Source organism: Bombina bombina, chromosome 3 (genome assembly GCF_027579735.1).
Source record: "Bombina bombina isolate aBomBom1 chromosome 3, aBomBom1.pri, whole genome shotgun sequence".
Classification (NCBI taxonomy): Eukaryota; Metazoa; Chordata; class Amphibia; order Anura; family Bombinatoridae; genus Bombina; species Bombina bombina.
Genome location: NC_069501.1, coordinates 348,966,246 through 348,981,763, shown reverse-complemented (window position 1 = coordinate 348,981,763; position 15,518 = coordinate 348,966,246). Strand labels below are relative to the sequence as shown.

Genomic DNA, 15,518 nt, shown 5'->3' with positions numbered 1-15,518 from the left:
AAACATTTTCTTAAAAACAGGAGGGGGAGTGAACGGAATACCTGGTCTATCCCACTCCTTAGCAATAATATTCACAATCCTCTTAGGGACTGGAAAAACATCAGTGCAAACAGGAACCTCTAAGTATCTATCCATTTTACACAATTTATCTGGGACCACTATAGGGTCACAATCATCTAGAGTTACTAATACCTCCCTAAGCAATAAGCGGAGGTGTTCAAGCTTAAATTTAAATGCCGTCATATCAGAATCTGTATGAGGAAGCGTCTTTCCTGAATCAGAAATTTCTCCCTCAGATAACAAATCCCTCGCCCCTTCAGAGCATTGTGAGGGCATATCAGAAACGGCTACTAAAGCGTGAGACGGCTCAGCATTCTTCCTTAACCCAGAGCTGTCCCGCTTTCCTTGTAAACCAGGCAGTTTGGATAAAACCTCAGTGAGGGTTGTATTCATAACTGTGGCCATGTCTTGTAAAGTAAATGAATGTGACGCACTAGAAGTACTTTGCGTCACTTGTGCGGGCGTTACTGGTTGTGACACTTGGGGAAAGCTAGATGGCGAACCCTCATTTACTTCTGACTGAGAATCATCTATTGCTCTATTTTTAAGTGCTAATATATGTTCTTTATAATTTATAATTTATAGACATATCAGTACATTTGGGACACATTCTAAGAGGGGGTTCCACAATAGCTTCCAAACATATTGAACAAGGATTTTCCTTGGTATCAGACATGTTAAACAGGCTAGTAATGTAACAAGCAAGCTTGGAAAACACTGTAATCAAAGTAAATAACACTTAGAAATAAAACGGTACTGTGCCTTTAAGAGAAAAAAAGCTGCACAAGTTCTGCAAAACAGTGTAAAAAAGCAGTAAACTTAACGAAATGTTTACAGTAGTATCTTACAGCCTTAGAAACTTTGCACAACTATGCAAATAAACCTTTAACCCCTTAATGGCAAAACCGGATTGAAAAAACGTCAAAACCGGTAAAAAAGACTTTCAGCACCTTGCCACAGCTCTGCTGTGGCGCCTACCTGCCCTTCAGAATGATTTGTCGGGAAAAAACCTCCTTTACAGCCCTCAAACACAGCAGGAACCTCTAGAAAAGCAGTTGGATGACTCTTAAGGAAAAGAAACTGCGCAACTGAGGCACAAAAATAGGCCCCTCCCACCTCAGTCTATGTTTTGAGACCTATTAGAAAAACACCTGAGTGTCTCTTAATTAACCATGTGGGTTAAAAAAAACCCTAACACAAGCCACAATGACCCCTTCCGTCCCTTCAAAAAACGTTATAAATGCATAATTTACTGAACAAACAAAAAATGTTTTTTCCTAACAGTGTCACCAGTAACAAATGAGCCCTTCAAGAAAGCTGAAATTTCTATCCAAGTTTCTGATTACAGCTTACACTTTCCCCATGGGGATATTGCCAGCCTTTTCTAGAATAAACACAGTCTGTCTAGAAAAACATAGACTGAATATACCTCATATGCAGTTTAGCCTGCAAACCGTTCCCCCAACTGAAGTTTTCCTGTACTCTTCAGCCCTTGTGAGAACAGTAGTGGATCTTAGTTACAAAGTGCTAAGATCATATTCCTCCTTGCAGAAATCTTCATCTCTTTTTCTGCCAAAGAGTAAATAGTACACACCGGCACCATTTAAAATAACAAACTTTTGCTTGAGAAATAAAAAACTAACATTTTTGTCACCACACTCGCTCTGCACTTCCTAGTTACTTAGAGTAGGCAAAGAGAATGACTGGGGGGTGGAGCTAAGGGGGGAGCTATATAGGCAGCTCTGCTGTGGGTGCTCTCTTTGCCACTTCCTGTAGGGGAGGAGAATATCCCACAAGTAAGGATGAATCCGTGGACTTGATACATCTTACAAGAGAAAAAAAATATAGGTGCCCTTTAAGATTTATTGGATATTGAGTAATACCTATAACAGTTTTTTTTTTTTTTTTTTTTAAACATCCATATGTTTCAAATTCATTTTTTTGGGGAGTGAGGTTACGCCTCCGTATATATATATGTATATGTATTAAAGACTAAATAGAACATTCTGCTATGTGAAGAACATTGGAATGTGACATATTACTATTTTCATGTCGAGTTAGCACACTTGAAAAAATGCGATCAGGTTTGCATGCAAGTAGGGTTTTTTTTTTAATCTAGAAGATATTATCACATATTCTTAGTTTTGTAGTTCTCAAAGCTGTGAGTTTGTGCCTGTAGAGATAACATGATTCTTCATCACAGCAAAAATGGTCTAAATTAAACATACAGAGTTGAGAAATAGACCGGACATAAACCCAATAAAGCATCTAATGTTAAAAAAAAGTATGATTTATTTCTATTATCAAATTTGCTTCATTCCTTTGGTATCCTTTGTTAAAGGAGCAGGAATACACTACTGGGAGCTAGCTGAACACATCGGGTCAGTCGATGACAAGCGGCATATATACAAAGCCACCAATCAGCAGCTAACTCCCAGTAGTGCACTGCTGCCACTGAACCTACCTAGATATGCTTATCAACAAAGGATACAGAAAGAATGAAGAACATGAGATAATAGAAGTCAGTTGGAAAGCTGTTTAAAATTGCATGTTCTATTAATATTTTGACCTTACTGTCCCTTTAATCCCACTGCTCCCCTGCAATCCTATGTACACAGAATCAAATTTGAATGATTAAAGGACCACAAAACAAAGTAGAATAACATAATCAATAAATGCGTAATACAAAGATAAAACAAAAACACTCTCCCACTGCATCATGTGACATACATCAGCCAACCACATATGGTTTGTTCTATCTGAATAATGAAAGTTTCATTTTAACTTCAGTGTCCCTTTAACCTATAAAACTGGAGGTAGTCCACCTCCCAATCATTTTTATAATTATCTATCTATGTATTTCTAATGGTTTTATTCTAAAAATTAAACCTTTATGTAGAAAACCTTGATTTAAATTGAGTCTTTCAGACTAATGATTTATATCAATTTAATTTAAAGCAAATCCACCCTGGTTTTCAGGACAGGATAATTCACAATTTCAGACTTAAATTACACGAAAATAAGGGCAAAATAAACAATTAACGTATACTGCAAAGGTATTTGACGATATACAGTATAATTAATCATTCTTTATTAATATTTCATTGTGTTTACAGTCTAGAATAAAATGGAATATGTCACAATGTGTGTGGTTTACCAAGTATACATGACCAGCCTTGTGCCCAATTTTGCAAGCAGCAGAGACATTACAAACTATCATTTTTGTTAGTAAATCACATCAAAATTTCAAAAGTTCTAAATATTAAACTTTTGAATGTAATGAGTGCACATTAAAAATTACTTTGCACAGGAGTTTTAATTGCTCAGAATGTATAGGGTCATCTACATTGTTTTTCCAGATTTTTTTAAATATTTAAAGAAAACTCACCCACTGCGTGTAACAAGACACTGCCTAAGTCCAAGCTTTCTGAAGATATCCACTACAGTCTCCATGGGCGTGTGGTCAGTCACAGTAAACGGACTGAGGTTAAGTATAAACCTTAGCTTAAGTGGGTGTGGGCTGTTAGTAGGGACCTCTGGAGGGTCTTCTGTGAAATATATTATGGAATTGCTTACTACCCCATCTTGTCGCTGTCTTGCATTCTCTGTAAATGAAATAGCAAATATCAAACTCAGTTATTTTACAAACATTTATCTTAGAAGCAACATTTATGATAGGGTAAGAGATTTAATAAATAAAATGACATTGTTTACATTTCATTGCTGATTGACTAACAGTAGATTAAGAAAATGTCCAAATCTCCAGCGAATTAAAGTGACCAAGCATGATTAAGGGTTAGTATTGAACTTGAAACGTTGCTACTTTCTTGTTAGATCCGCCACATATTTCAAATAAAGGTCACCTTAATTCGCTGAAGATTTTGACATTTTCTTGATTTACAGCAGGCTTTGTAAGCCTTCTCCATGCAAAGTGTGGAGTGCTGTATCCTATTTGAATGAGATTGCTTACAGTAGTACATCCGCTAATATAATTTGTTACAATTTCATAAAAAAATATAAAAGTGAGAAAGTGCATGCACACATAAAGAAGATCATGAGAAAATATTATTTTTGGAATAGTTATCAATCTTTGGCTGTATGCATTTATACTAGGTATATATATGTTAGATTGTTCCAAAATTGTATTAAAATGAAAAGTATAAATAAAATAATTTTGAAAGACAGAAAATATAAATCTGTTACTCTGGCAACATTCTCTTCCGGGTTTGGTTTCTGCTAAGCATATTATCATTTACATGTGGCAAATCATAAATTATTTTTCAGTACAAAGTGGTATCTGTAAAATAATTATTTCTTTAAAGCTTCACCTCATGCTATAAAAATATAAAAAAAATTTTTTTAAATTAATTTAAATAAATGAAATTAAATAGTTTTGATAATTTTGCTACCAGGTATTGCATTAAATTAAAGGGATATGAAACCAAAACAAGTTTTTTTTTTTCATGATTCAGATAGAAATAAATTAGACATTCTCTATTATCACATTTTCTCTTCATTCTTTTGGTTCTCTTTTTCTGAAAAATCAGTGATGTAAGCTCAGGTGCGTGCACGTGTCTGGAGCAGTATACGGCAGCAGTTTTGCAAGAATGCTATCCATTTGCAAGAACACTAGATGGCAGCACTATTTCCTGGAATCTAGTGCTCCAGACACCTACCTAGGTATCACTTCAACAAAGAATACCATGAACATGAAGCAAATATAATTATAAAGGTCAATTGGATACTTTATTTTTTTTAATTGGATGCTCTGTCTGGATTGCAAAAAAGAAATACATTTGGTTTCATGTCCCTTTCTTAAAGCCTAATACTCTTTTTTTTTCCCCAAAAAATTTGCTGGAACTAACATATTTGCAACGATTATAAAAAAGGCTACATGGAACCTTACAATACAATTATATTTAACTTCTCCATATTGTTTTAGTTTTTTTGTTATAGTGCAAACCAATGCATCTATGAACCTACAGTTTTTTATTATTTAAAAATACAAATAATCCCATTATTCCCCAGTTTTGCATAACCAACACTGTTATAGAAATACACTTTTTACCTCTGCGATTACCTTGTATCTAAGCCGCTACAGACTGTCCCCTTATCTCAGTTCTTTTTACAGACATGCATTTTAGCCAATAAGTGCTAAGTTGTGCATAACTCCATGGGAGTGAGCACAATATATGGCACACATGGACTAGTGTTGTCTAACTGTGAAAAACTGTAAAATTCACTGACATAAGAGCCGGTCTTCAACAGCTTAGAAATCAGTTTATGAGCCTACATAGGTTTAAATTTCACCAAATAATACCAAAAGAACAAAGCATATTAGATGATAAAAGTAAATTGGAAAGTTGCTTAAAATTGCATGCCCTATCTGAATCATAAAAGTTTAATTTTGACTTGACTGTCCCTTTAAATGTATTTATGGTGATGTTTATGAGACCAGATATCTTTACTAAAAATATGTGTATTAGTGAACACTCACAAACACATACATAAAGAAAACGTTATAGTGCTGTGAAAAATAACGATCGTGATTTTATGAAAAGATATCAATACATTTATTTCCCTTCCTATTTAAACATTTTTAAATAACAAAGTACATTGCATTTTAGTGAGTTTGATGAGATTTGAAGACCCATTGGAATATCAGATCATACCTAAAACTGCTATGTTGCATGCTATCTACAGTGGTGCACAAGCTCTGACCTTGGTGATATTAAACTGTGGATACACAATTGTAATAATTCTATGGGGCCGATTTATCATATGTCTCTCCGACATGATCCGCTCAATGGATCATGTCCAACAGACATCCCTGTCGGCATTTAACATGGCACAAGCAGTTCTGGTGAACTGCTTGTGCAATACCGCCCCCTGCAGATTTGTGGCCAATCGGCCGCTAGCAGGGGCTGTCAATCAACCCGATCGTATCTGCTCGGAGGCGGCGGACCAGTTAAGGAGCAGCAGTCTTAAGACAGCTGCTTCTTAACTGCCGTTTCTGGTGAGCCAAAAGGCTTGCACGGAAACAGATGTATTAGGCCTTATACGGTGATTAATAATTCGGCCCCTATGACTACAATGAATAGCACTACATCTGTTTAAAGTATAAGACATTTAAAAAATCATCTAACATTTGATTATTTTTTTTTTTATTTTCTATTCAAAGATTAATGTGATACTGTTACATTAACTCTTAAATAACCTACAAACTGCAATTATTTGTGCTTTTATTTAGTTGAAAGTCAATGAATTGCTTGTGTATTAGAAGATTCTATATATGGAAAAGAACAAAATGTCGCCAACACTATAGATTGTACTTTGAATTGTATAAGGAGGGTAGTTATATTGTCTTTTCAAAAATCAAGCAAATCTATTGGTCTGCAAAGAGAATATCCCCATTTTTTTACATATCGCAATAAATAAAAATTAAATTCATGGTTTATGAATCCGACTTATTTGAATCTAACCCTATCCTGAAACATCAGTTTCTAATTTCTTTTTTTTTTGACTTGTGGACGTCATAAAATTGGAGAATGTTATTTAAATGTTATATTAGAAATGATATTCAATTTCTCTGCATATTATGTTATGATTCATGAGCCAAAGTTTGCTAATCAGTTAAATTTAGCAACGTGAATCTATTTGTTGAACAAGGTTTGCCAATTTTTTTATATTTATCCATTTAAGAATTAAAATAAATAATATTTGAAGTTATCCAGATTTATTTATCTCTAAAAGCCGCAATCACACGAGTTTAATTCTTTAAACATATCATTAACAACGAAAAAGTACATAAAACATTAAAGAAAACCTCCACCAAATGTTATGGGATTTGGTGGTTTCTTATGTTTATATCCATTTAGAAGACTTTAAATAAAGAAAAAAAGTGTTTAGTCTTTTCAGATGATTTTCTTTTTTTCTGTTCCTTATTTCTCTTTGTATAAATAGATCATGTTGTATAAATCTACAAATTCTGAAAATGGCAGTCTGGCTCAAAATAATATTTACTAAAAAAAAGACTGAATGTATGGTGGGGGGGGGGGATCTGATTGAAAAAAACTGTACTGATATTGGCTAACATGCCAACCCTTATTTAATTATATATATTTTTTACAGAACTGGAATAATTGTATAATTGTCTGTAATATTTATGGGCCCTGCCTTACCATGGATGAATAGACTAGTAAAATAAACATAGCATTAGAATATCTTCCCACAAGTAGAAACAGTCTAACTCTGACCCCCATTCAAGTCCAACAGAATTCCCATGCTAAGTGCCTGGCATAGCTTCATATAAGGTTTTCAAATTCAAAGCAATTCTATCACATAACAAACCCTAATGATAACCAATTACCACACATTTATAATATATATATTTATAATATATTATATAATAATATCTCCTACATTAAGCATGGGGACAAAGGTAAGTTTGCCATATTGCCACTTCAGAAGACCTTATGAAAAATACATATGTCAGGGTACATAAAAACATTTTCAAACTTTTTCTTTAAAAGGGCTCATATTTTTAATAAGGGTCCGCTTTTAAAGCAGCAATCCTATGTCAACACTAGACAACGGTATTCCAAACTATTAGAAAACACTTTCTTTTACATCTTGAAAACTCACAGTGGTGTCTCTTCATAACCTAGCATTTTAGTATTTGCGATGCGGGAGGGCCTCGGTTTAGGGGTTAATAGGTAGTTTATGGGTGTTAGTGTACTTTTTAGTACTTTAGTTATGAGTTTTATGCTACGGCGTTGTACCATAAAACTCATAACTACTGACTTTTTTAGCACTCTTGACAGGGTATGGTGTACCGCTCACTTTTTGGCCTCCCAGGACAGACTCGTAATACCGGCGCTATGGAAGTCCCATAGAAAAAAAGACTTTACGAAGTTTACGTAAGTCGTTTTGCGGTAAGGCCAAAGAAATGTGTGATCACCCTAAACCTTCAATACTCGTAATACCATTAGGCGTAAAAAAGCAGCGTTAGGACCTATTAACGCTGCTTTTTTACCCTAACGCACAACTCGTAATCTAGCCGCAAGTGAATAAAATGCCATCAAGTTCAACTATTTAAACATTTGTAATATTAATAATCAAATCAAACATGATGATATTGTGAGATGAAGTAGCATAAATATGAACAAGTTGAGGCACTTACTTATTGCAATTATCAGTTCTCTTCTTTGGGCAAAACCGATTAGACGTTCAGAATCTTTGGAAACCACAACAGGGAAACCATTGTAATCTGTGTCTTTGATTAGAGTTTCCACATCCTCTACTGTCATGCTATCCTGGGTAAGAACAGACAAAGGTGACTCCCCACGACGAGGTCTCATGACATCTGTTGCCAACGTTCTATGGGTAAACTCATCCTTGACGTCCAAGAATGGATAACCATTTAAATGGATGTGTGCTTCATATATTCCTTCTTTCCCAAATGCATCAGCTACCCATTTGCTGGTAACTGCGGCTGCCATCAGTGGTACAATATACTCCAAGCCACCAGTCAACTCGAACATAATAACAACCAAGGAAACAGTCATCCTGGTAACACCACCTATAGATATACAAGTACTTTAATAATAGCATTTTAAAGTTTTTGTTTTTGTTTTGTTGATATTAGGTAAACTAGGTTCACTAACAATTCTCCAGCCTCATTATTCTTTTTTTATCTTCACTAAAGATTGTGATGCCGCATCAGCAGGGGTCAAGTCAAGCAGGAACGCATTGGGAACGGAGTTCCTGCACTATGTTTGCAGGAGGAACTAAGTTCCCTCTGGACAGAGATCAGAAACACTTCAGTAAACACTGCTGATGCTGGTGGGAGGGACTGGAGCACAGTCTGGTTAGAGGGATAGTGAGATCCTCTAGTAATGGCCAGTGACACTAAATGTAAGACTGTCAGCGGTCCTGCTGTTTTATCATCCCACAATGTGTTTAACACATGGTGCTTACATTTCTGTGTGGCTTGCTCTGGGATTATTTAGCTCCCCTCAGCAGAAATAGGTCTATTGCACCTTAAGTGGGTGAGACTCTGTGACAGAGGAGGAATCTCAGGGCCAAAGGCAACTATTTAACCCTTCATTGGATTTAACTTGCTTTCATTAACCAAAGTGTATAGATTATATGCATATAAAAATAGTCTTGTGTACATGTGTATATATAAAACAATAATAATTGTGAGGGGGGGGGGGGTGGAAGTCTTAGTGAGTTCCCACACTTTTTTTTATAGGACTTGACCCCTGCGCATCAGAATAACCACCAAGCAAGGGTAAGTAGCACTTCTCCTCAGATAGTCAGACGAAAGATGCTAGAGATAGATAGATGGATGTACCACTCATTCTAACGAGGCTGCATGGAAATAGAGCATTGTGGACCTTTGATACAACACTCAAATTCAAGTTTCTCAGTACCACGTGATCTGAATTCCTTTAAAGATTAGATCATAGTGGAAGAGCCGTACTTCATATTAAACCTGGACATATATCCTTATACCTCTAGTTGGGCTAATGTTTGGACACATTTTAATTATTAATTGCTACACGTGAATGCACATATTTATTTAATAAAAAACTGTTATAACAAGACCTTTAGCAGACTGATTATTTCTGTGCAATAACATACAAGTAGTGGAGTCCCTCATGTAGTTCTGCATGTATACTATTAATAAAAATGATTTACTTGAGATCTTAAAAAAAAAAGACAAAATTTTACATGGGTATTTTCTATTACACTCGAATAACTCAACTCACCACAAGTAATATGAGCGGAATAAGCGTGCTAATAGCACTACCTCACAATCCATTAAAAGTATAGGGTATGCTTAAAAAGTTTTAGCCACATATAAATGTTTTGGTTAAAATAATTAGCCATCTACTTGTAATATCAGATGGTGTTATTTGTTGCTCAAGGTTGCGCAAAACATAATGCACCATGCACTATCGATTGTGCTCCACTTGTAATCTAGCCCACAGTCAGATTATTTAGAAATAAAGAGCTACACAATAACAAACTAATGCATTGATATAATGATGCATTTAAGGACACAAAATGCTTAAATCCTTGAACTATAATATCTAAGCAGTGCAATCACATGAGATTTAAGGCATATAGTCAATTGTATGTGCTTACCAGATTGTTAATATTGATGTGAAATTACTACAATTTCTAGAAAGTTAAGATTAAATGTTAGAATAAAAATATACTAAATTTGCTGAATAGTGTTATAACCATAATACTACTAATAATATACAATACTACTAGCAACGAGGCCAGTAATCAGATATAGTCATTTTTATTGATAATTGTGTATAACAATAATTGTTGTGTATAAAAATACTTAAAAGTCGTTCAGCACATTTTAACTAAATCTAGTTCTAGATCTGGAATGTGTTCAAAATACCTAGACAGGCTGCTGCTCCCACCATAGCGTATAGCCCTGGTGTGACACAGTCTGCTCCTGGTCTACACCAGTCCCTAAAGATAATCCAGTCATGATGATGGTAAGCCAGTTGTTCCACCCCAACTCCAACAATGCGGCCTGCTATGGCTCCAACAGCTATGCTTGGAATAAACAGACCAGAAGGGATCTAACATAAAACAAAATAAATCAATAAAAAGATTCTTAGACATAATCAGAAGTGGCAAATTATATTCACTTTAGTTTAAACTATGACAAAACCAGGATTTTCCAAATAAGTTAAAGGGTTACTGTACCCAAAAATTTTACATCATCGGTATGACAAAGGAGCATTTAAACATGTTAAAAATTGTATTGACTGAATAAATATAAAGTAAAAACTGTTTACATTAGAATTTAAACTAATATATATGTATCACTTGTAAGTAGGAAGTACCGTGAGGTTAAAATGAGCCTTCACCTGTTCTCATAAGATCTTCTATATAGGTAACAAAGACAACCAAAATGTATGGATGCACAGTATAACTGATTTTATATGCATCACATTTTAGAATATATTAGGGTAGTACTTGCTTTTGGCATTTGCATTGATGCTGGCAGGTGAGCCTACATGGTTTGGCAAAATTTGGTACTAAAATTCTTTTTTTTTCATATACATTTGGTTACAGTGCACAGTGTTACAGTGGCTGAATTTTGTCCTTGCAACAGTCCATAACATTTTGATGCATATGTAAACACATTATTAAAGCATCTCTAAATACATTCTCCAACAATGAGAAGAATACATGTATTCCTTTAATCATACAAACGTTCTGTTCCTATTTTACTAAATATCAGAATGGTTTTGTTTGATGTTGTTTTGCTATGAACTGGAGAGTGTGCCAGGCAAGTTGTATTATCTTATTAACTCTGACAGCAAGCTAACATTTTAAAATGCATATCAAACACAATTTGCCCAAAGAATTTTGAGCACTGACTCATTTGAACTGTTTTAGCTACATGATGCATTGCAGACTCATAGCTGTATTGGCTCGTGATTGAGAAAGTCAAACAGCAGCAAGTATAGACAGCTGGTTGACTACTTCAGTGATTAAATGTCTCTGGAAAACATTGGCTTTACTATGGGATAGGTAAAAGCAATTAACATTTTTTTGTGGATTATTACTGCATGCATTTGAAGAATTATCAAAAATGAATCTTATTAATGATTTTTGTATTTCTTTACAGTTATATTTGAATAGAGAGACAATCTGTGGAGCACACAATTAACTACTATCCTCATTTTTAAATAAAGATGTAAATATAGTCTAACAGCCACAGCATGCGTAACCCAGATAGCAACTACAGATTAATTAATATACAGGTGGTCCTCGTTTTACAACGGTTCAATTTACACCGTTTCAGAATAACAACCTTTTTTTACAGTCATGTGACTGCTATTGAAATGCATTGAGAAGCAGTGCATATATTTGCAGCAAAGCCAAGCAAGCTGAAATTAATCAGTTTAACCAGACCTGAGCTATCGAGCAGATTTCAAAAGGAACAAGATCTTCCTGTCTATAAATCAGTCCAGATTGGAATGCATAGAAAGAACTATTTTCAGAAAAATGCAAGTGAAGTCTGTGTTGTGTGATTATTTTATTAGGTTTATAATGCTGTTTAGCAAATGTTTTTGTTCATTTAACTTAGTTTAATTATTTATTCTGTGTTGTGTGATTATTTTATTAGGTTTATAATGCTGTTTAGCATTTAAAGTCTTCATTTCAAAGCTTAAAAAATAATGTATTAGGTGTTACTTATGACAATTTTGAGAGGGGCCAGGAACCTATCCCCCTCACTTCCCATTGACTTACATTATAAACTGGGTTTCAATTTATAACGGTTTCGATTTACAACCATTCCTTCTGGAACCTAACCCGGCGTAAACTGAGGGCTACCTGTATATGTATATGAATGTACAGGGAGTGCAGAATTATTAGGCAAGTTGTATTTTTGAGGATTAATTTTATTATTGAACAACAACCATGTTCTCAATGAACCCAAAAAACTAATTAATATCAAAGCTGAATAGTTTTGGAAGTAGTTTTTAGTTTGTTTTTAGTTATAGCTATTTTAGGGGGATATCTGTGTGTGCAGGTGACTATTACTGTGCATAATTATTAGGCAACTTAACAAAAAACAAATATATACCCATTTCAATTATTTATTTTTACCAGTGAAACCAATATAACATCTCAACATTCACAAATATAAATTTCTGACATTCAAAAACAAAACAAAAACAAATCAGTGACCAATATAGCCACCTTTCTTTGCAAGGACACTCAAAAGCCTGCCATCCATGGATTCTGTCAGTGTTTTGATCTGTTCACCATCAACATTGCGTGCAGCAGCAACCACAGCCTCCCAGACACTGTTCAGAGAGGTGTACTGTTTTACCCTCCTTGTAAATCTCACATTTGATGATGGACCACAGGTTCTCAATGGGGTTCAGATCAGGTGAACAAGGAGGCCATGTCATTAGATTTTCTTCTTTTATACCCTTTCTTGCCAGCCACGCTGTGGAGTACTTGGACGCGTGTGATGGAGCATTGTCCTGCATGAAAATCATGTTTTTCTTGAAGGATGCAGACTTCTTCCTGTACCACTGCTTGAAGAAGGTGTCTTCCAGAAACTGGCAGTAGGACTGGGAGTTGAGCTTGACTCCATCCTCAACCCGAAAAGGCCCCACAAGCTCATCTTTGATGATACCAGCCCAAACCAGTACTCCACCTCCACCTTGCTGGCGTCTGAGTCGGACTGGAGCTCTCTGCCCTTTACCAATCCAGCCACGGGCCCATCCATCTGGCCCATCAAGACTCACTCTCATTTCATCGTTCCATAAAACCTTAGAAAAATCAGTCTTGAGATATTTCTTGGCCCAGTCTTGACGTTTCAGCTTGTGTGTCTTGTTCAGTGGTGGTCGTCTTTCAGCCTTTCTTACCTTGGCCATGTCTCTGAGTATTGCACACCTTGTGCTTTTGGGCACTCCAGTGATGTTGCAGCTCTGAAATATGGCCAAACTGGTGGCAAGTGGCATCTTGGCAGCTGCACGCTTGACTTTTCTCAGTTCATGGACAGTTATTTTGCGCCTTGGTTTTTCCACATGCTTCTTGTGACCCTGTTGACTATTTTGAATGAAACCCTTGATTGTTCGATGATCACGCTTCAGAAGCTTTGCAATTTTAAGAGTGCTGCATCCCTCTGCAAGATATCTCACTAATTTTTACTTTTCTGAGCCTGTCAAGTCCTTCTTTTGACCCATTTTGCCAAAGGAAAGGAAGTTGCCTAATAATTATGCACACCTGATATAGGGTGTTGATGTCATTAGACCACACCCCTTCTCATTACAGAGATGCACATAACCTAATATGCTTAATTGGTAGTAGGCTTTCGAGCCTATACAGCTTGGAGTAAGACAACATGCATAAAGAGGATGATGTGGTCAAAATACTCATTTGCCTAATAATTCTGCACTCCCTGTATACATATATATTTATGTGTTTATATGTATAAATATGTATGAACATATATATATATATGTATATATATATACACACATTTAAATACATAAATATTTATGTATATATTCATATAAATATAATAAACATAATATAATAAACATATTTCTATGTTAAAAGTTTCACATAGGATCCCTGTGTAAAAGCACTTTCAACACTTCACATCTCCTCACTTTAAATCCTTATAACTTATCTGTGCAATATGCTTATAAAACAATTTTTATCAGACAGTGTTAATATGAGTGTTACTGTACATTATTATGTATTTTTTAGGTGTTTTGTGCAACTTTTTCCCTTAACCAGAGGTCTGAGTTCATTGTGCTGACCAATGGGCAAAATGCAATCGCACCCTTGCGGAAGCATTTACTACCCACTTGTAAAATCAGTAGTTTTACGGTGTGCACAAAAAGGCTCATTTTTGCCCAGAAGCGTTGGACTCCAACTGTATTCTAGCCCTAAATATTCAATTAAACTCTTCATTTATTTATACAGCTTTTTCATCAGAAAATTATATATCTCACTTTTTGATTGCATCTAATAATGAACACAGTAAAAAGGTTAATAAAAACAGATCCATTTATGGATTATTTCAGATTTATTTTATTAATGTATATAAAAAGAAGGTCAATTCAAACGGCACACTCTGCACTTATTTTACAACCCTTATTTGTAAATATAGTATATGAATGTAATTTGTATAGTAAGCTATACATATACTTGGGCAGAGAGTCGCATGAATGAAAACATACATAAATCAGCATTCATTTCACGAGCTTAGGATCATAAAAAATAAATAATATATTAAAATACTTGTGTTTATGAATTTTATGGTAACAAAATAACAAATATTACACCCCACCAATGCACAATATCGCTCAGTCAGAAAGTATCTCTTTAATCCTTGAATTATTGCTTAAAATAAACCTCTCTCTTATCTCTACTGCTTAATTTTCTATATTTTTGACTCTATCCTTTATAATGTCTGTCTTGCTGGTCATCTTGAGTAAAGTTGGTTTACTGCTAACAGTGACCAATATGCAGGGCTCTCAACCCTTTATAGTTCATTTAAATGTTTTTACTGTACATCACAATTTAATATCTAGTGTCACAGTGCTGTGTACATGTTGGTGCACTAATAAAATAATGAGAAGCATTTCCCTGTTTGTCTCTTCTATATTTCCCTCTCTCTTTTATAATGTAGTGTTTAACAATACTAAAAAAACAAAGAAAACAAAAAAAACCAATACACTGGACCGATCATCAACAGATGTATTTAGAGGCCAAAAGGTCATCCATTGAGACTTGCAATACAGAAATTTTACCTACAGCAGCGCTAGGGGTTCTATACAGTAAGAACAATAAGGATATGAAATTGATATAAAACCACAAAAAAATCTTTCATGATTCAGATAGAGCATGCAATTTTAAGCAATATTCTAACACTCCAATTAACA

At 34.9% G+C, this 15,518-nt stretch overlaps 1 protein-coding gene across 1 annotated transcript in view; it reads right to left on the bottom strand.

Moving 5' to 3' along the window:
• The window catches only part of CLCN4 (chloride voltage-gated channel 4), a 125,217-nt gene that overhangs the window by 18,655 nt on the left and 91,044 nt on the right, over positions 1-15,518 (bottom strand). The window contains exons 9-11 of the mRNA XM_053706459.1: positions 10,487-10,673; positions 8,243-8,641; positions 3,449-3,665 (exon numbers count right to left, since the gene is read on the bottom strand). Of these exons, the coding sequence (XP_053562434.1) occupies positions 3,449-3,665; positions 8,243-8,641; positions 10,487-10,673 (803 nt within the window). The remainder of the gene's footprint in view (positions 1-3,448; positions 3,666-8,242; positions 8,642-10,486; positions 10,674-15,518) is intronic.